Below are 20,137 nucleotides of genomic sequence, written 5' to 3' on the forward strand. Positions count from 1 at the left end.
TTATACTTCATTAGGAGTTTTAAGAGATTTAGTATGTCAACAAAAACACTCAAAAACTTCTATAGATGTACTGTGGAAAGCGTTCTGACAGGCTGCATCAGTGTCTGGTATGGGGGATGGGCTACTGCACAGGACCGAAAGAAGTTGCAGAGGGTTGTAAATTTAGTCAGCTCCATCTTGGGTACTAACCTACAAAGTACCCAGGACATCTTCAAGGAGCGGTGTCTCAGAAAGGCAGCGTCCATTATTAAGGACCTTCAGCATCCAGGGCATGCCCTTTTCTCACTGTTACCATCAGGTAGGAGGTACAGAAGCCTGAAGGCACACACTCAGCAATTTAGGAACAGCTTCTTCCCCTCTGCCATCCAATTCTGAAATGGACATTGAACCCTTGAACAATACCTCACTTTTTAAATATATTATTTGTTTTTCAACAATATTTAATCTATTCAATATATGTATTCTGTAATTGATTTACTTATTTATTATTATTATTTTATTTTTTCTATATTATGTATCGCATTGAACTGCTGCTGCTAAGTTAACAAATTTCACGACACATCCCAGTGATAATAAACCTGATTTTGATTCTGAGATGAAAGGAAATTATAGGCTAGTTAGCCTGACTTCAGTGGTTGGGAAGATGTTGGAGTCCATTATTAAGGATGAGGTTTTGGTGTACTTGGAGGTGCAGAATAAAATAGGCCAAAGTCAGCGTGGTTTCCTTAAAGGAAAATTTTGCTTGACAAATTTGTTGGAATTCTTAGAGGAAATAACAGGCAGGATAGACAAAGGAGAGTCAATGGATGTTGTTTACTTGAATTTTCAGAAGGCCTTTGACAAGGGGTCGCACATGAAGCTGCTTAACAAGAGCCCATAGTATTACAGGAAAGAGACTAGCATGGATAGAAGATTGGCAGGAGAGAATGAGTTGGAACAAAGGGGGGCTGTTCTGGTTGGCTGCCAGAGACAAGTGATGTTCCACTGGTGTCGGCATTGGGGCAAAAAATGAAAGGGCAGGTAGCGTTGAGAAAGTAGGGAGTTTGCAGAAAGACTTGGACAGATTGGGAGAACAGGCAAGGAAGTAAAGAAGTGGCAGATGGAATCTAAACATAGACTATTTTCTAAATGAGGAGAAAATTCAAAAATCAGAGGTGTAAAGGGACTTGGAAGTCCTTGTGTAGGATTCTTTGAAGGTTAATTTGCTGGTTGAGTCAGTGGTAAGGAAGGCAAATGTAATGTTAGCATTAATTTTGAGAGGACTTGAATACAAGAGCAAAGATGTGATGCTGAGGCTTTATAAGGCACTGGTCAGACCACACTTGGGAGTATTTTGAGCACTTTTGTGGCCATTTTCGAAAAAATTAAGTGACGGGGTGGAGATACATGCCTGCCAAAGGAGGTGTAAGGTGATCCTTCCATCTGCTAGCCTGCAGGTCATCCTTGGTCAAGGTGTAGCACCTGCTTAGCTCCCTGATCTGGGTCACATGAAGCCATCTGAGCAGGAGCTGGATGGTCGTATGAGCAGTGGGTGCATACTACAAGTTATGGTTCTGCGATCACTGATGCCAGGCAGACGATCTCTGAAGAGTATTGATAATAGTTGGGGTCATCGGTCTTGTAAAGACACTGCCCTGAAGAAGGCAACAGCAAACCACTTCTTAAGAAAAATTGATCAAGAACAATCATGGTCTTGAAGACCATGATCACACATGTCATATGACATTTTTACATAATGATGATGATCTAAGAAAATATGAGCTGGCATTGTAGAGGGTCCGGAGGAGGTTCACGAGAATGATTCCAGGAATAAAATGGTTAAAGTATGAGGAGCATTTGATGGCTTTGGGTCTGTACTCGCTGGAGTTTAAAAGAATGGACGTGGAGAGGATGTCTGCTAATGAGCAAGTCTCGGACCAGAGGCCACAGCTTCAGAGTAGAGGGACATCCATTTAGAACAAAGATGAGAAGGAATTTTTTTAGCCAGAGGGTGGTTAATTTGTAGCATTCATTGCCACGGACAGCCATGGAGGCCTAGTCATTGAGTAGATTTAAAGCTGAGGTTGATAGGCTTTTGGTTAGTCAGTACATCAAAGGTTACAGGAAAAAGGCAGGAGAATGGGGTTGTGAGGGATAACAAATCAGTCATGATGGAATGGCAGCACAGACTCGATGGGCTGAGTGGCTTAATTCTGCTCCTATGTTTTATGGTAAACCTTTTCTTGCTAGTTTTAGGAACGAAAGGGATCTAGTCCCCCAGAATTTCCTTTCATGATTAAAGATAATTAAGAATCTAATTCTTATCATCTATTAATAGGTGGCACAGTACTGTAGTTGTTGGTGTAATGCTATTACAGTGCCAGTGATTGGGGTTCAATTCCCACCATCATCTGTAGAAAGTTTATATGTTCTTGCTGTAACTGGATGGTTTCCTCCTGGTGCTCCAGATTCCTCCCACATTCCAGTTAGTAAGTTGCAGGCATGCTGTGTCAGCACTGGAAGCGTGGTGACAGTTGCAGGCTGCACCCCCCCACCCCCCCCAAGGCACATCCTCGCATTGTGTTGGTTATTGATGCAAACAACACGTTTCATTCCATGTTTAGATGTTATGATGTACATGTGAGAAAGCTAATCTTTATAAAAAATTTTAACTTTATAAACTTTCACGACAAACCTGGACTGACATTTTGAGATTTAGATCAGCAGCAAAATAACTTCTTAACCAACAGCACTCTTTAGAAAAAATATATGAACAGCAAAGTGTATCAAAACATGCTGATATAGGGTTTAAAAAAGTGACAATTCTAAGTAGTTTTATTTTGCAAATGCTTTAAATTATTTTGGTCAGATACAGTGAGTAATTAGTATCAAAACCAATAAAGGAGGCATTTACAAGTCGCAAAGACAAAAATACCCAAGCCACACAACCATGATCATTACCTCAATGAATTTCTCATAACTGGTCCCTGTCAGAGCCTTTAGAAATGGGATAGATTAGTCAGTATAGGAAAATAAAGTCATAGTAAACATGAGCTACATTTCCATCAAATATACAAAATGATGGAGGAACTGAGCAATCAGGCAGCATCTATGGATGGGAATAAACAGCTGACATGTTGGGTTGACTCGCTTCATCAGGACTGGAAAGGAAGGGGGTATAAACCAGAATAAGAAAGTTGGGGGGTGGGGAGGGGGTGAAGTGAGAAACTGAGAGGTGTCAGGTGGAAAGCTTAAAAGGCTGGAGGAGGAGAGATCTGACAGGACAGGAGAGTGGAATATGGGAGAAAGGGAAGGAGGAGCACCAGAGGCAGGTGATAGGCAGGTGAGGTGAAGAGAATGGGTAACAGAGGGACCAGAATAAGGAATGGAAAATGAGAGAAGGGGGAGGGGGAGAAAATACCAGAAATGAGAAAAATCAAGGATCACGCCATTAGTTTGGAGGCTATCCATACAAAATGTGAGGTGTTACTCCAGCAACCTGGGAGTGGCCACGTCGTGGCAGTAGGGGAGGCCATAGACCAACATACCCGAATGGGAATAGGGAGTGGAATTAAAATGGTTTGCCACTAGGTAATTCTTTCAGTTACGACTGAGTGAAGGCACTTGTCAAAGCAGTCCCCCAATCTATGTCGGGTCTCACAGACATAGAGAAAGTTGCAGAAGGAACACCAGATACAGTAGACGACTCTATTTCTCACCGTAGATGTTGCCTGACCTGTTGGGTTCTTCCATCATATTGTGTGTGTTACTCTGGATGTCCACCATCTGTAGAATCTCTTTTCTTTAAAATATACAGGGTGCTTTGATGGAAGAATAAGAATTTTGCTAACCTGCAAATATTCATTTTGACAACACATGAACTCGCTTCTCTTCATAATTGCCTCAGAAGTCAGAATCACTTCATTCTTACTCAGAGGTGGTTCATTGGGAGATGGATAAATGGCCTAGAAAATAAAGAAAAGTTAGAGATATCAGAAGACGGTATCTCTTTTTGAAATGTAATTTCAAAGGAAATGGTTTGATATTTAAATAACACATTTATTCTATGGTTACTTTTGTAGATGATGATCAAAAATTTCCAAGAACAACCACATGAATAGGTTGCCTCCAGCGATAATAAGAGCACAAATAATAGATACTTTGAAATTATATTGCATTTCGGCAAATTAAACCAGGACAGGAATTGTGGAGTAAATGGCAAGGCTGTAGAACTGAGAGGTGAGGGGAAAGGATACACAGATCCCTAAAAACAGCAACATACTGTACATAGACAAGGTGGAGGAGAAGGCATTTGGCACAGTTGCCCCCATCTGTCAGGGTACTGAGTACAGGAGCTGTCATAGTAGTATGATCTCTCCAGTCGAGTTTGATGCCCTCCTGAGGACTTGTCTATTGACTGTGGTGGCCGATCAGGATTCACATATTCTGGTGTAGTGTGGGAAAGAGTATTTGGTTGCTGTGGTCAGTGGTTGGGCTTTTGCTTGTTCAGTCTCTCCTTTTGTAGCTGTTGCTTGTTCTCTGTGGCACAGTAGAGGTTGTTCTCATGAGCTGTACAAGACATTGATAAGACCACACTTGGAGTACTGTGTGCTGACCTGCTCACACAGGTATTGGAAGGATGTCATTAAGCTGCAGAGGATGAAGAAAAAATTTATAAGGATGTTAAGTGGACTGGAAGGCTTCAGTTATAAGGAGAGGCTGGATAGGCTGGAGCTTTTTTCCCTGCAGTGAAGGAAGCTGAAGGGTGTCTCGAAAGATGCATATAAAATCATGAGGGACATGGATAAAATAGATGGTCACAGCCTTTTTCCCCCACGGTGAAAGAGTCTAAACCAGAGGGTTTAGGTTTAAGGTGAGAAGGGAAGGATTTAGAGGGGACCTAAAGGCCAACTTTCTTCACACAGAAGGTGCTGGTTTCATGAAACAAGGTGCCAGAGGAAGTGGTAGAGGCAGGTCCAATTACAATGTTTAAAAGATGCTTAAGGATGTTTAAGGATAGGAAATATTTCAAGCAGGAGTTCCCATCCTGGCGTCTATGGACCCCTAGTTTAACAGTACGAGTCCACGGCATAAAAGAGATTGGAAACCTCTGGTTTCGAAGGATATGGGCAAAATGAAGGCAAACAGGATCAACTTAGGTAGGTAGGTACTTTGTTCAGCATGGATGAGTTGGGCTAAGGGGCCTGCTTCCATGCTGCAGAACTCCATAACTGTAAGATCAAAGGTATCAGCCATATTATATTATTTAATATGAAGATAGATGTAGTTAAAGCCATTCAGCTCATTGACCCTACTCTGGCATTCAATTCTGGCTGATTATTTTTCCTCTCAGCCCTAGTCTTCTGCCTTCTCCTAAGATCAAGAGAAAAAGTGGCATTTATGTTCATTTTGTTGCTGCAGATTCAACATGTTAGCACCTGAAGCAAAACCTTTAGTAATACACTGTCATGCATTTTTATGGATAGTCTTGATTGTGGTTTGACAGCAATATGGATAAAGAGGCTGCCTTTTGGAGGTGGACTATGACAAATACCCGAGAAAATTGTGATATTAAATATTCTGAGAGAATCATTGTATCATAGTGGGAGCAGAGGCATCTTTCCATTTTAATAAAATAGCCCTTCTAGCCAATAACGTGTACAAATGCAATTACGTATTGGTCTGATATAGAAATACCGTGAACGTATTGAGGAATTATACCAAACAAAACTGTCAATTTATTAGGTTGTAAATTGATTTTTAAAGCTTTAGAAACTGTAGAAAAAATACATTTCCAAAATTGTTTCAATACAGAACATGACCAAAACATATGTGTCAATGTAGCTATCTCAGTTTTGCATCCATCAGACTGACTATTTTACATTAGGAAATATTTTAGACAATCTCTCCTTTGTCAAATAATAACAACGCACAATTTTAAATTGAATTAGAGAATAACTGGCACAAATCAAAGAGTTAACCAGCTTCAAAATTCGCAACCAATCCTGTTATCAAGGTCATGTTAAGCTCTCTTTCCCAATCTTGCTTAATCTTAAGTAAAGGATAGTTATCCTGTTGTAATAGTAAATTACAAGAAGGCCGACTGATGTCCTTTGAGAAATTAGTAACTAAATACTCTCTCTCATATTTACATTTTTTGCAATATCTTCAGGTCAGACATTTCTTACAAGAATATTTAAGTAATTTTCCATATATACAAGACTCTGACCTGTTAGACATTATTTTAAAAATGAACCTTTTAGTGAAAAGTTTCATTGGAATATTAAATATTCTACCGGAAGAAGTATTCTTTCACAGAATTAGTTTCAAAATTGAACATTTACCTCAGTTTATCAGTTTAAATTTTTATCAACATAGGGGAAAAATCTACAATTCTCAGAATAAAATTAGTTTGATAGTTGCACAATTAAGAGCAGAAGGTTTTAGAGCCATCACGGGATCTTATTATTTCAACTTTAATTTAAATGCAACTGTAACTAACTTTGCAGTTTTAAAATTGAAAGCCATTTTGAAACTATCTATAGTGACAACTCCGCAAACAACAGTGATATATTTAGGCTATCATGACAAAGACACTGCTGTTTTGAGATGCAAGTTTTATGCAGAAGATCCAAGTTATTCTTTGCAGGGCATTTTTTCAGATGAATTTATCCTGCTTCTATTGGGAGAAGTTACTGTAGTTTCAGTTTGCAGCACTCTTCAGACTGCAAATTTACACTGTTGTGCCACAGACTCTTTCCTTCGCTTCATATGCTCTGCGTCAACTCTAGCCACTGACTGATAAAAGTTGGCAATAAATACCAACACTTTAACTACTGAAATTAAAGTAAGAGCAGTTTTTGCATATATGTAACATATGCAAGGACATAATTTGTAGAAGCAATGTTTTAATACTTATTATTATAGGAAGAATGGGGAAGCTTTAGAAAGGGTGCAGAGGAGATTTATCTGGATGTTGCCTGGATTAGAGAGTATATCTTATGAGGACAGGTTGAGCAAGCGAAGGCTTTTCTCTTTGGAGTGAAGGAGGATAAGAGGTGACATAATAGAGATGTACAATATGATGAGGCATACATCAAGTGGATAACCAGAGACTTATTCCTAGAGTGGATGTCAGAAGTATTTTTTTAAACACAGAGTGAGTGATGAGTGTGTAGAATGCCCTGTAAGGAGTGAAGGTAGACACAGGTACATTAGTTACAATTGAGAAACTCAGGCACATTGATTATAGAAAAATGTAGGAGGGAAAAGTTAGATCTTTTTTAATGCCATAGACCTCCTTTCATTAACCAAGCCATCATGGACCCCAGGTTGGGAAGCCCGGGGTTAGATTGTTCTTAGAGTCATTTAAAAGTGTGCTGTAGTATTCTGTGTTGTATATTTATACTAACCAAAACCGAACACATCACAGTACGGTACAAGTTATAAAAAGACTCTCATTACCCTAATGTTATCCAGAACCCGTTTAAACTCCAATGGCTCATCTTTGCCTTCCATAGCTGCTGGATCTAAACCATCTCCACCATAGATAAACTGGATAATGTCACCAGTTGAACTGCGAACAGTTAGATCATACTGCGTGCAAAGATCCTCCAAAGATTTTACCAGACGTCTCTGGAAAATAAAACAAAATTGAGTAAATAATAAAAAAAACAGGCTACCATATTTAAACTGTACTCACCATCCTTAATGAAATGTCCTCAGAAATAAGTTTCAAAATTGAAGAAAAATGGAGTGATGGCGAACTCAAGAGATATCAGTCATGGCTTTCTTTAATACGTAACAAAAATTTCACAATAAGAGATCTTACCTACTCTGTAGAATACATATCTAAAATGCATACATTGCTGGAATTTATTTGACCAGAAAGGGGTATAGTGGGGGCAGGAGAAGAGGGGGGTTGGAAAAAGTGTACTGGCCTGGTTTGGACTGACCACAGCCAATACAAACATTCAATCACCTGAGCCAACAGGCTCTGACCCAAGCATTGCCAAAAACAGACTAAACTCACCCATGTTATTATTTGTACAGAGTAATCCCAAAGAAGCTGAAAACGAAGACTTGCTGGTACTCAGGTACATTTAGACTAAGTCAGCACAGGTGAGCCCAAATACGAGATACATTCAATATGTATAGCAGATTGTGACGGATTTGAGCTGGCTCATCAGCTCTGCTGCTGGGTAACAGGCCTTTGTAAAGGCTTAGACACACTGGATGGTGAAGTCAATGTGATGGAACAAATTCTGTCCTGGAACTGTTATACCCATTTGACTATTTACAAGAGGTTACCCTCCAGTACTGGTTACTACTGGCTAACGGTACTGCATCTCTACTGAAGTGGAGATATATCAGGCATGGTACAGGACAGGTGACCTGGATTCAATTCCTGCCACTGCCTGTAAGGAGTTTGTATGTTCACCTTGTGACCGCATGGGTTTACTCCCGGTGTCCTGATTTTCTCCCACAGTCCAAAGATGTATGGGTTGTAGGTTAATTGGTCATTATAAACTGTCCTGTGATTAGGCTAAGATTAAAAACAGGGGAATGCTGGGCACTGTGGCTCAAGGAGCCTATTGCACGCTGTACCTCAATAAATAAATAAATCCCATATAAATGATTTCATCATGGCTGATTTATTATTTCTCTCAACACCATTCTTCTGCCTTCTCCCCATAAGCTTTGATGCTCTTACTAATCAAAAGCCTAACAATCTCTGCTTTAAATATATTCAATGACTTGGCCTTTACAGCCACCTGTGGCAATGAATTCCATAGATTCACCATCTTCAGGATAAAGAGATTCCTCCTGATCTCTGTTCTAAAGGGAGTCCTATTCTGAGACTGTGCCCTCTGGTCCCCCTCTACAGAAAACAATCTCTCCATGTCCAGTCTAGGCCTTTCAATATTCAATAGATTTCAATGAACATCCCTCTCAAACCTAAATTCCAGTAAGGGCTCTCCTGAGCTTGTTTCTTTTGTTCTTACTGGCTGTAAACATTGAAGTGTGTAAGATTCTATATTTAATCTTAAACATGATAGACTTTGCAGATGCTGGAAATCCAGAGCAAACACACAAATGCTGGAGGAACTCAGTAGATCATCTATGTATATTGACATTTCGGACCAAAACCCTATATCTTCATGTATTCAATCGCTCTGTTCCCTCCACATTTCCAAAGTTGTCATTACTACAATGATGTGCAACACTGCCATTACCTGCATGTATCCAGTTTCTGCTGTTTTGACAGCAGTATCAACCAGGCCCTCGCGGCCAGCCATTGTATGGAAGATAAATTCTGTAGGTGTTAAGCCAGAATAGAAACTATTTGCAACAAAACCTTTTGCTGCTGGAAGCTGCAGAAAGAAAATTGTGAATATAATTAGAAGTTGCCAAATTTGCGTATTATTACCAATATTGAGAATCCAGGTATTGATCAGAGCTCTGTTTAAATAATCAGCTCACCTTGGAATGCTTTTCAAAGTGAGGTAGAGATCTATTCTCAAAGCCATCCGGAACACGAGATCCACTAATAGCCTGCTGGCCTACGCAGGCAATCATCTGGGAGATGTTGATGAAGGAGCCTATTAAGAGTACATTACATCTGAGTTAATATGTTATAACAGATCGAAGGTAATACGTCTGAGTTTATCATTATGACAGATTTTTAAGAGAAATTTGAATAGGTACATGTATGGGAGGGATATGGGATGGTCAGGTTCCAGGTCGATGGGACGAGGTAAAATTGGCACAAACTAGATGAGCTGAAGGGCCTGTTTCTGTGCTGTGGTGTTCTGTGATTCTGAGGGAAAAACACCAATATTCAATTGTCAAGGTTACAAACTGCAGTTTAACTGGAGCACTAAATCTGCACATTGCTTCCTACAGACAGTGAATTATGGCAATGTCATGCAGCAACACTAAAAGGAGACAAGGTTCCTCTAAGATAAAAGAAGCAAACTATCTCACAATCCCATCTGCTGTACTATTTCAGTGGCAAAGACTATGGAAAAATCTGTTTTCAATGTTGAGATAGGTGATGTCATAAATTACATTCATAACCTTGTCAGATTAATCTATTCTAAGTGTAAAGCTCAAGGTCACTCCCACCTACCAAACACGCTGTTTACACTTCTCTGATGGGAATATGGCCCCATCAATACCTTATACAGACAGTTATTCTTCATGTGATAATGCCATTGTCATGCAAGGTTTGAAAGTGGAGCAACACACACAAAATACTGGAGGAACTCAGCAAACTAGGTAACTGAGTTCCTCCAGCATTCTGTGGGGGAAATGAACAGTTGTCATTTCAGGATGAGATCCGGATACTGACTGTTCATGTCTTTCCATAGATGCTGCCTGACCTGCTGAGTTCCTCCAATATTTATCATGTGTTGTTCAAGATTTCCAGTATCTGTAGTATCTCATGCCTCCAAGGGATAGAGTACCTACTTCACTGTTTATGACTCCATTTTAGCTGGCATCTCACAATGTTTAATGGTTAGAGTTATCCTTTTCATTGTTTATGATTAATCAGAGGAAACTATGTAGCCTTGACTGAATCCTATCTGTGGAAAGTATAAGGTATGGGTGGATAAGAAGTCAGGATAATTAACTGAAGGGTAACCTGGACTTCGCAAGTTGAACAGAAAAACTTTATATAAGGGACTTGGGAATATTCCTTAATTGGAGCTCATAAAGGACTAATCATAACCGATGCCATGAAGAATAAAGGTGACACTGTTGGCTGTTGAATCTGGAGCCTCAAACGAGCAGACTGGGAGAACAACAATGCCTATAACTTCTATTTAATTTTGTTATCAGTTCAGTGAATCATACAGATTTGCTACAACTTTCTGTGTAGTATTCTCTTTCTCTTTCCATAACACCCATCAAACTCAAAAGAATTGTATTCCATTCCATTACAGTTGGAAGAAGTCAGAAACATAGAAAACCTACAGCACAATACAGGCCTTTCAGCCCACAAAGCTGTGCCGAACATGTCCTTACCTTAGAAATTACCTGGGGTTACCTATAGCCCTCTATTTTCCTGAGCTCCATGTACCAGTCCAGAAGTCTCTTAAAAGATCCTATCGTATCTGCCTCCACCACCATTGCCGGCAGCCCATTCCACGCACTTGCCACTCTCTGCATAAAAAATTTACCCCGACATCTCCTCTGTACCTACTTCCAAGCACCTTAAAACTGTGCCCTCTTGTGTCAGCCATTTCAGGCCTGGGAAAAAGCCTCTGACTATCCACACGATCAATGTCTCTCATCATCTTATACACCTCTAACAAGTCACCGCTCATCCTGTTTTCATAAGGCATGCTCCCCAATCCAGGCAACATCCTTGTAAATCTCCTCTGCACCCTTTCTATGGTTTCCACATCCTTCCTGTAGTGAGGCAACCAGAACTGAGCATAGTACTCCAAGTAGGGTCTGACCAGGGTCCTATATAGCTGCAACATTACCTCTTGGCTCCTAAACTCAATCCCACCATTGATGAAGGCCAATACACCGTATGCCTTCTTAACCACAGAGTCAACCTGCGCAGCAACTTTGAGTGTCCTATGGACTCAGACCCCAAGATCCCTCTGATCCTCCACACTGCCCAGAGTCTTACCATTAATACTATATTCTGCCATCATATTTGACCTACCAAAACGAACCACCTACACTTACCGGGGTTGAACTCCATCTGCCACTTCTCAGCCCAGTTTTGCATTCTATCAATGTCCCGCTCTAACCTGACGGCCCTCCACACTATCCACAACACCTCCAACCTTTGTGTCATCAGCAAATTTACTAACCCATCCCTCCACTTCCTCATCCCGGTCATTTATAAAAATCACAAAGAGTAGGGGCCCCAGAACAGATCCCTGAGGCACACTGCTGGTCAGCAACCTCCATGCAGAATATGACCCGTCTACAATCACTCTTTGCCTTCTGTACGCAAGCCAGTTCTGGATCCACAAAGCAATGTCCCCTTGGATCCCATGCCTCCTTACTTTCTCAATAAGCCTTGCATGGGGTACCTTGTCAAATGCCTTGCTGAAATCCATGGACACTACATCTACTGCTCTACCTTTATCAATGTGTTTAATCACATCCTCAAAAAATTCAATCAGGATCGTAAGGCACAACTTGCCTTTCACAAAGCCATGCTGACTATTCCTAATCATATTATGCCTCTCCAAATGTTCACAAATCCCGCCTCTCAGGAATTTCTACATCAACTTACCAACCACTGAAGTAAGACTCACTGGTCTATAATTTCCTGGGCTATCTCTACTTCCTTTCTTGAATAACAGAACAACATCTGCAACCTTCCAATCCTCCGGAACCTCTCCCGTCCATATTGATGATGCAAAGATGATTGCCAGAGGATCAGCAATCTCCTCCCTTGCCTCCCACAGTAGCCTGGGGTACATCCCGTCCGGTCCCAGTTGTTCTCTTCTCCTCACCTGCACCTCCTGGCTGCCCACAGGATAAGTTAGAACAGCAGCAAGAAACAGAAAACGTGGCTGTTTTTTGTTTTCTACTGCTGAACAACATGGATTTAGTACGAGACACCAATGAGCACCCTGGGAAAATGTCTCAGCTGCAGCAGTGTTGTGCAAAGGACGATTTGAATGTAAAGCTAGAATTTCTCAAATGAGTGGTATAATACTCATGTAAATGATGCAAGAGCAAAATTAAAGTTAACTATCAATATTCTTGCTTTTCTAATACTTCCTTAGCATATAATTCATAATCCTTGTGAATAGACTATCTTTATCACCTAAAACCAAACACTAATTTATCCCATGTAGATGAATTAAATTAGATACAAAAAAAGGTCACAGTGCAGCAACAAAACAAGCCATCCCTCCCTTGCAACCACAGTAGCACAGCAGTTTGCACAACACTATTACATCTCAGGGCATTCCCAAGTTCAGAGTTCAATTCCTGTGCCATCTGAAAGGAATTTGTATATTTTCCCCATGACCCCTTGGATTTCCCCCAGGTGCTCCAGTTTCATCCCATGTTCTAAAGATGTATAGGTTAGTACAGTTGCAAGAAAACGTTTGTGAACCCTTCGTAATTACCTGGTTTTGTACATTAATTACTCAAAATGTGGTCTGATATTCATCAAGTCAAAATAATAGACAAAAACAATCTGCCTAAACACACAAAACAAGAGAAAAGCTGCAGATGGTGGAATCTAAGCAACACACACAAAATGCTGGAGGAACACAGCAGGTCAGGCAGTATCTATGGAAAAGAGTAAACAGTCGATATTTGAATGTGTTGGTTGAACGCACAAACAATTGTACTTTTTCTCGTCATACTGAGTACACCATTTAAACAATCACAGTCTTTTTGAATCCAAGGGTTCAAAAAGTATGTAAACCTCTGGGGTAATGTCTTCTATGAAAGCTATTTAGAGTCAGGTGTTTGAATCAATGAAATGAGACTGGACGTGTGGGTTGTAGAGGTGTCCCTGCCCTATAAAAAACAAACACAGTCAGGTTACTGACAGAGCCTGCTCTTCTCAAGAAAGATCTGTTTATGTGCATTATGCCTTGATCAAAACAACTTAGGAGAATTGTAGAGATGCATGAAGTTGGAAAAGGTTACAAAAGCATTTCTAAAGACCTGAGCGTTCAGCAGTCCACAGCAAGAGAAAATGTCTACAAATGGAGGAAATTCAGTACTGTTGCCACTCTCCCTAGGAGTGGGCGTCCTGCAAATATCAAACCAAGAGTACAATGTGTACTGTTGAAGGAGGTGAAAAAGAATCCAAGGGTAACAGCAAAAGACATGCAGAGACTTGCTAAAGTCTCTGTTCATATGTCCACTATAAGAAAAAGACTGAACAAGAATGATGCTCACAGAAGGACACCACGGAGGAAACCACTGCTCTCCAAAGTAACCATTGTTGCATGGCTCAAGTTTGTAAGACCACCTAGATGTTCCACAACACTTCAGGGATGAAATTCTGTGGACAGATGAGACAAAGGTTGAACTTTTTGGCAGAAGGTGCTTGGAGGAAAAAGGGCACTGCACACCAACACCAAAAACTCATCTCAACAGTGAAGCATGGTAGGAGCATCATGGGTTGGAGCTGCTTTGCTGCCTCAGGGCCTGGACAGCTTGCAATCATTGAGGGAACAATGAATTCAAAATCTGAACAAGACATTTTACAGAAGAATGTCAGGATAGTGGTCCATCACCTGAAGCTTAATAGAAGTTGGATGATGCAACAAGACAATAATCTGAAACACAAGAGTAAATCAACAACAGAATAGTTTAAAAAGAAGAAAATTCATATTTTGGAATGGCTAAGTTAGCCCAATTGAGATGCTGTGGTATGACCTTAGGATGGCTGTTCATGCAAAGTATCCTAGAAATATTAATGAACTGAAACAGTTTTGTATGGTGGAATGGACTAAAATTCCTCCTCGCCATTGTGCAAGTCTGATCAGCTGCTACAGGAAATATTTGGTGAAGTTAGTGCTGCTAAAGGAGGTTTCACTAGTCATTAAATACAAGGCTTCACATACCTTTTCCAGCCTGGACTGTGAATGACTAAACAATGTGTTCAATAAAGGCACGAAAAGTACAATTGTCTGTGTGTTATTAGTTTAGGCAGATTGTGTTTGTCTACTATTGTGACTTAGACCAGGGGTCCCCAAACTTTTTTGCACTGCGGACCGGTTTAATATTGACAATATTCTAGCGGACCGGCTGACCGGATTGGGGGGGGGGGGGTTGTTAATCACGACCGAAATATAGGTGGAACTATAAGTCACGTATAAGTGACAAATAATACACTCAATTTCGTTTCTAAAAGGGTTTTTTTAGATTTTTTAGATTAGATTCAACTTTATTGTCATTGTGCCGAGTATAGATACAAACCCAATGAAATGCATTTAGCATCTGACCAGAAATGCAAAGAGTAGTATTATTTACAAAATAACTGTGAATAATAAAAGTGCTGCAGCACACAAATATAAAAGTACTGAGACAGTACAATATGGATGCAATTCTACTTAGCGCTGTGATGAGAGGTTCAGCAGTGTCACAGCCTCAGGGAAGAAGCTCTTCCTGTGCCTACTGGTGCGGGAACGGAGGCTCCTGTAGCGCCTACCAGATGGGAGGAGAGTAAAAAGTCCATGGTTAGGGTGAGATGCATCCCTGATAATGCTTTTGGCCCTGCCCAGGCAGCGTTTATGGTAGATGTTCTCAATGGTGGGAAATTGGGTGCCGATAATCTGCTGGGCAGTTTTCACCACACGCTGGAGTGCTTTGTGGTCTGATGCGGGACAATTGCCATACCACACTGAGATGCAGTTAGTGAGTATGCTCTCAATGGTTATCCAACGAATTTCATATTAAACACACAGCGCATATTTTCCTCCCATGAATATAGTGATAAGTCAATTATAAGTCACTTATAAGTAAATAGCATAACATTTCAAGTTACGTTTGGATATTAAACACAGAGCGCGTATTTTCCTCGTATGAACATATAAAATCATTGCAACACACCAATATCGCTGAATCAGTGGCAGCCCTGGGCTTGTTTTCCTGCAACAAGACGGTCCCATGGAGGGGTGATGGGAGACAGCGATACTCGAAGGGGGTTCCTTATGTCCAGTCTATTCCGCAATTTAGCTTTCGTTGCAGAAAATCTTGCTTCACAGAGATACGATGTTGGAAATGGAAGCAACGTTTTCAGTGCTTTTGTGGCTATCTCAGGATATTCAGCCTTGACTTTGATTCAGAATGCCGGCAGAGATGTTATGCCAAACATACTTTTCAGCCCACCGTCATTTGCAAGCTTGAGGATTTGATCTTCTTCCCGTGCTGACAGGGATGATTCACCGGGGACATTCACAAATGGGTCACGGACCCATTCCTTTGCACGTCTTGGGTCATTTGCAGTTGGGAAGTAACGCTCGAATTCTGCCGACAGCGAAGTTAGGTGATCGTGCACCAACTGTGAGAAAGACGGTGCAGCCTCAGTCTCTCCCAAAATCCCAGCTAATGTTGGGAAAACGTCAAATATGCCCCTGTCCACTCACCATCCCCACAGTTCCAGTTTGGCTTTCAAAGCAGACACTTTATCTGCCAACTTGAAGACAGTTGCCATTCTTTCCTGAAGTGACAAACTGAGTTCATTGAGCAGGTTGAAGATGTCACACAGATAGCCACTAAGTACGACGCTCTCAGAGCAGCAGCATTTGTGGAGGTGGTGGCTCTCAGCTTCTGTCTTGCTTGCTCACGTTTTTTCATCTCAAAAAACTCAACAGGTTTGCCTTTAAGTGCAGGGTGCTTGGACTCAAGGTGCTGAAGCAGTTTTGAGGGCTTCATTGCCTCATTAGGCAGCTTGATTCCACATATCACACACAGGGGGCTTGGAGCGTGCGAGTCACTGGTCACAATAAAGCCATATCTTATGTACGACTCATCGTATTTTCTGTTGAAGGAAGCTTTCTTTTTTTGCAGTCTCTGCATTATCATCATCGTTAGGTCTTTTATGTCTCTCTTCCACCTCTTCCAGAAAAACTCTCAAGCGACGTTTGTTTTTTACTCATACCGACTGATGAACTCGCGTACGTTCAAGTTCAACAGTGGGCGTGACAGGGAATGAGGAAAGGTGCAGCTGATTCATATCGCTTCATACCGCCAAGTCATATCGTTTCCTTGTGGCCCGGTAGCGCATGCTTTGTGGCCCGGTGGTTGGGGACCACTGACTTAGACGAAGATCAGATCACATTTTATGAGTAATTAATGCAGAAAACCAAGTAATTTCAAGGGGTTCACAAACTTTATCTTGCAACTGTAGATTAATTGTCACTGTCAATAGTCCTGCGATTAGGCTAATGTTAAGTAAGTTGCTTGCTGGGTGTTACATCTTGTTGGGCCGGAAAGACCTGTTCTGCACTGTATCTCAAATTTAAAAAAAAAATAAAAATCTACCTAAAAGGTTGCAGCATATAATCAAATGGCAGAGGAAAAAAGTGGTCAGATAATCTGCCATTCAACAATGTTATGGTTCATTCTGTGTCTCCAGCTTTCTTCCCATGCTATCCACCATCTTCATTTCTTCCAATTTCCAAAATTGCTTTTTCAGTCTTCAATATACTCAGCCACATTCCTCAAAGCATAGAATTCCAGAAGTTACCATTCTTTATAAAGACTACCTCATTTATGATCGAACTGCTCCCTGCATCTTGAGAGCACATTCTGGTTCTGGACTTAAAATACATATACCATTGATATATAATGGCAGAATAATTTTTATTGCAAACAAAAAAAAAAGTAATGATTTTACTTCAAAATGCCGGAGGAGCTTGAGCTCAGGTCAGGCAGTTATCTATGGAAAGGAATTAAGAGTTGACACTGCATCGACTGATTTCCAGCATTTGTAGAATCTGTTGTGTTTAAGATTTTACATTGATAGCTCAAAATTTCCAGGATTTCTTTAACTGTGTGGGTAATGCTCACCTCCATGGGTGAGCATTTGACCAAGCCTGCTCTATGAAATGGATTTTCACCCATGTTCAGCTTGAAGAAGAACACCTTTCCCCATTACCTTTAGAACCGCAGACAGCCATGGTGAGTGGACTGTTGCTTTTATCCAACTCCCTGAGGCATGCACTGCCGGCGTGGTCTCTAATTACAGAAAGTTCCTTAAGAATCAGGGCCTGGAAGTGATAAAAATGTCAAATCAGTTCAGGTGAAATGTATATTTTTCTTTGCTCATGATCAACCAGAGAAATGAGGAAAAAAAAACAGCCAAATATCATTCTAATTCAAGTATAATGATCAGACATACATCTTTATATCTCTTAATAGATTTGTATTTTGACATAGAATATATTGTTTAAAACCAGCTTCACTAAGCAGTAGCAACAAAATAAATTAATTGATCTCCAGCAACAATAAAGCAGACAGGTGTTCCAGAATGAAATACCAGCCAATGAAATCAAGATAATCATACCATTAATCCTTTGAAACTTTAACTCATGCAAATTAGAAGTTTATGGCTTCAACTGTCATCAGTGTTTATACAGATTACCAAACAATTTCCCATGTTCTTATAAATCAACATTACTGGCCGCTTTGGCATTAAGTGAAGCCAGTCATTTTCATTAAGAATTGAATATTCACTGAAAATGGTTTCAGTTAAAAAGGAACATGTCAGGAAAGCGCCGCATCCACATTACTTAGGAGAATAATTTTGGCAAATTTCTTCATTAAATACTGCAACCATTCTGCTTTTATAATGTCGATACCAATATATAATGTCCTTAGGAATTACATTTTTATTGTTATAGACAATAAAGGAAGAAGATTTAAATGTTTTTTAAAACTTTGTAAGTGTTTGTGCCCTCTTACTTCTAATGTTTCTTCTGCTGTACACCCAGGCTGCTGCTGAAGTTTGCCTGTATTGAGTGCTTCAATAAATTCGTCACATTTCTTATAGCCAGCATCGAGCAGCTCCTGCTTGGCTCTCAAGAGTCTCCGCCCCGGCGTAACATCGCCAATACCAATGGAAAATCCTCGATTGGCTAAGTTTTAAACAAACAGATAAAGTTAAGCTTTAAAACAAAAATATTTTTTCTTCTTTAATTTCAGATTTCCAGTAATGGCAACTGTTTGATTCAATGTTACTCTTGACTGATATTACTTTAATGTAAAAGATTTTCTTTACAAGATTTGCTCCTCTAAAATTGCTCAAAATACCTATACAGCAGAACAGAAAAAGTGTAGAAACAACAAAGAAAACAAGTAACACACATCAAAGTTGCTGGTGAACACAGCAGGCCAGGCAGCATCTCTAGGAAGAGGTACAGTCAACGTTTCAGGCCGAGACCCTTTGTCAGGACTAACTGAAGGAAGAGTTAATCAGAGATTTGAAAGTGGGAGGGGGAGGGGGAGATCCAAAATGATAGGAGAAGACAGGAGGGGGAGGGATGGAGCCAAGAGCTGGACAGGTGATTGGCAAAGGGGATATGAGAGGATCATGGGACAGGAGGCCCGGGGAGAAAGACGGGGGTGGGGCGGAACCGGGGATGGGCAAGGGCTATAGTCAGAGGGACAGAGGGAGAAAAAGGAGAGTGAGGGAAAGAATGTGTGTGTAAAAATAAATAACAGATGGGGTACGAGGGGGAGTGGGTATTAGCGGAAGTTAGAGAAGTCAATGTTCATGCCATCAGGTTGGAGGCTACCCAGATGGAATATAAGGCGTTGTTCCTCCAACCTGAGTGTGGCTAAAGTCGTTACAGTAGAGGAGGCCATGGATAAACATGTCAGAATGGGAATGGGATGTGGAATTAAAATGTGTGGCTACTGGGAGAAAGGAAAACAAGTATTAACATTGAACACAAAATGGGCAAAATAACTTTCTTATTGTCTGGTACATTCAAAATAGTACAGTGGGCTTCTGACGTAAAAAATTAAACACCATCATCCCCTCAAAACTAATCAACAAGTTCCAACTCAACTCAATCTATGGACTCAACTTTCAAGGACTCTGCAACTCACGTTCTCAAAATTATTTATTTATCTATATTTTGATTTTTATTTGCAGTTTGTCTTCTTTTGCACATTGACTGCTTCCCAGTCTTTGTGTGTAGATTTTCATTGCTTTTATTGTATTTATTTATTCTACTGTTAATGCCCCCAAGAAAAAGAGGCTTAGGGTAGTATATGGTGACATAAACACACAAATTTACTTTGAACTTTGAGAAAGCAGATTTATAACATGAGGTAAGACAGTACAAGTTCCTGGGAAATAAGATACACTGTAGCAGTAGAATTAATTTAAAATACTGTTGCATTAAGAATCGTAAGCAAATAGGATGCAGTCAGATAAAGAATACACTTTGAGGGACTGTTTACATCAGAAATTATTTTATTTTTCAAAAATAAACTGGGCATATTTTGGCCCAAATTAATTATAACTAAAATGGATTGAACAATGGCTTATCATTTTGATGTGTATTTATTAAGTTAGGTAAAAATGAAAAGATAACAGGCATTGATCATTAATTTTGTTGCCTGTAACTGGAATGTTAAAATAATTAAATGTATAAATCCAATACTTATTCAGGCAACAGGATTTTATAACAAAGTTACT

General features: G+C 40.3%; 1 protein-coding gene across 2 annotated transcripts in view; it reads right to left on the reverse strand.

The window, feature by feature from the left end:
• polr3a (polymerase (RNA) III (DNA directed) polypeptide A) overlaps window positions 1-20,137 on the reverse strand; it is a 95,718-nt gene that overhangs the window by 28,570 nt on the left and 47,011 nt on the right. Inside the window, exons 16-22 of one of the 2 annotated variants that reach the window (XM_063070385.1) lie at window positions 18,394-18,566; window positions 17,588-17,699; window positions 9,463-9,581; window positions 9,216-9,353; window positions 7,444-7,614; window positions 3,831-3,944; window positions 2,941-2,976 (exon numbers count right to left, since the gene is read on the reverse strand). In XM_063070385.1, coding sequence (XP_062926455.1) covers window positions 2,941-2,976; window positions 3,831-3,944; window positions 7,444-7,614; window positions 9,216-9,353; window positions 9,463-9,581; window positions 17,588-17,699; window positions 18,394-18,566 — 863 coding nt within the window. The remainder of the gene's footprint in view (window positions 1-2,940; window positions 2,977-3,830; window positions 3,945-7,443; window positions 7,615-9,215; window positions 9,354-9,462; window positions 9,582-17,587; window positions 17,700-18,393; window positions 18,567-20,137) is intronic. The other variant, XM_063070386.1, reaches the window with a different exon arrangement.

Source organism: Mobula hypostoma, chromosome 18 (genome assembly GCF_963921235.1).
Source record: "Mobula hypostoma chromosome 18, sMobHyp1.1, whole genome shotgun sequence".
Lineage (NCBI taxonomy): Eukaryota > Metazoa > Chordata > Chondrichthyes > Myliobatiformes > Myliobatidae > Mobula > Mobula hypostoma.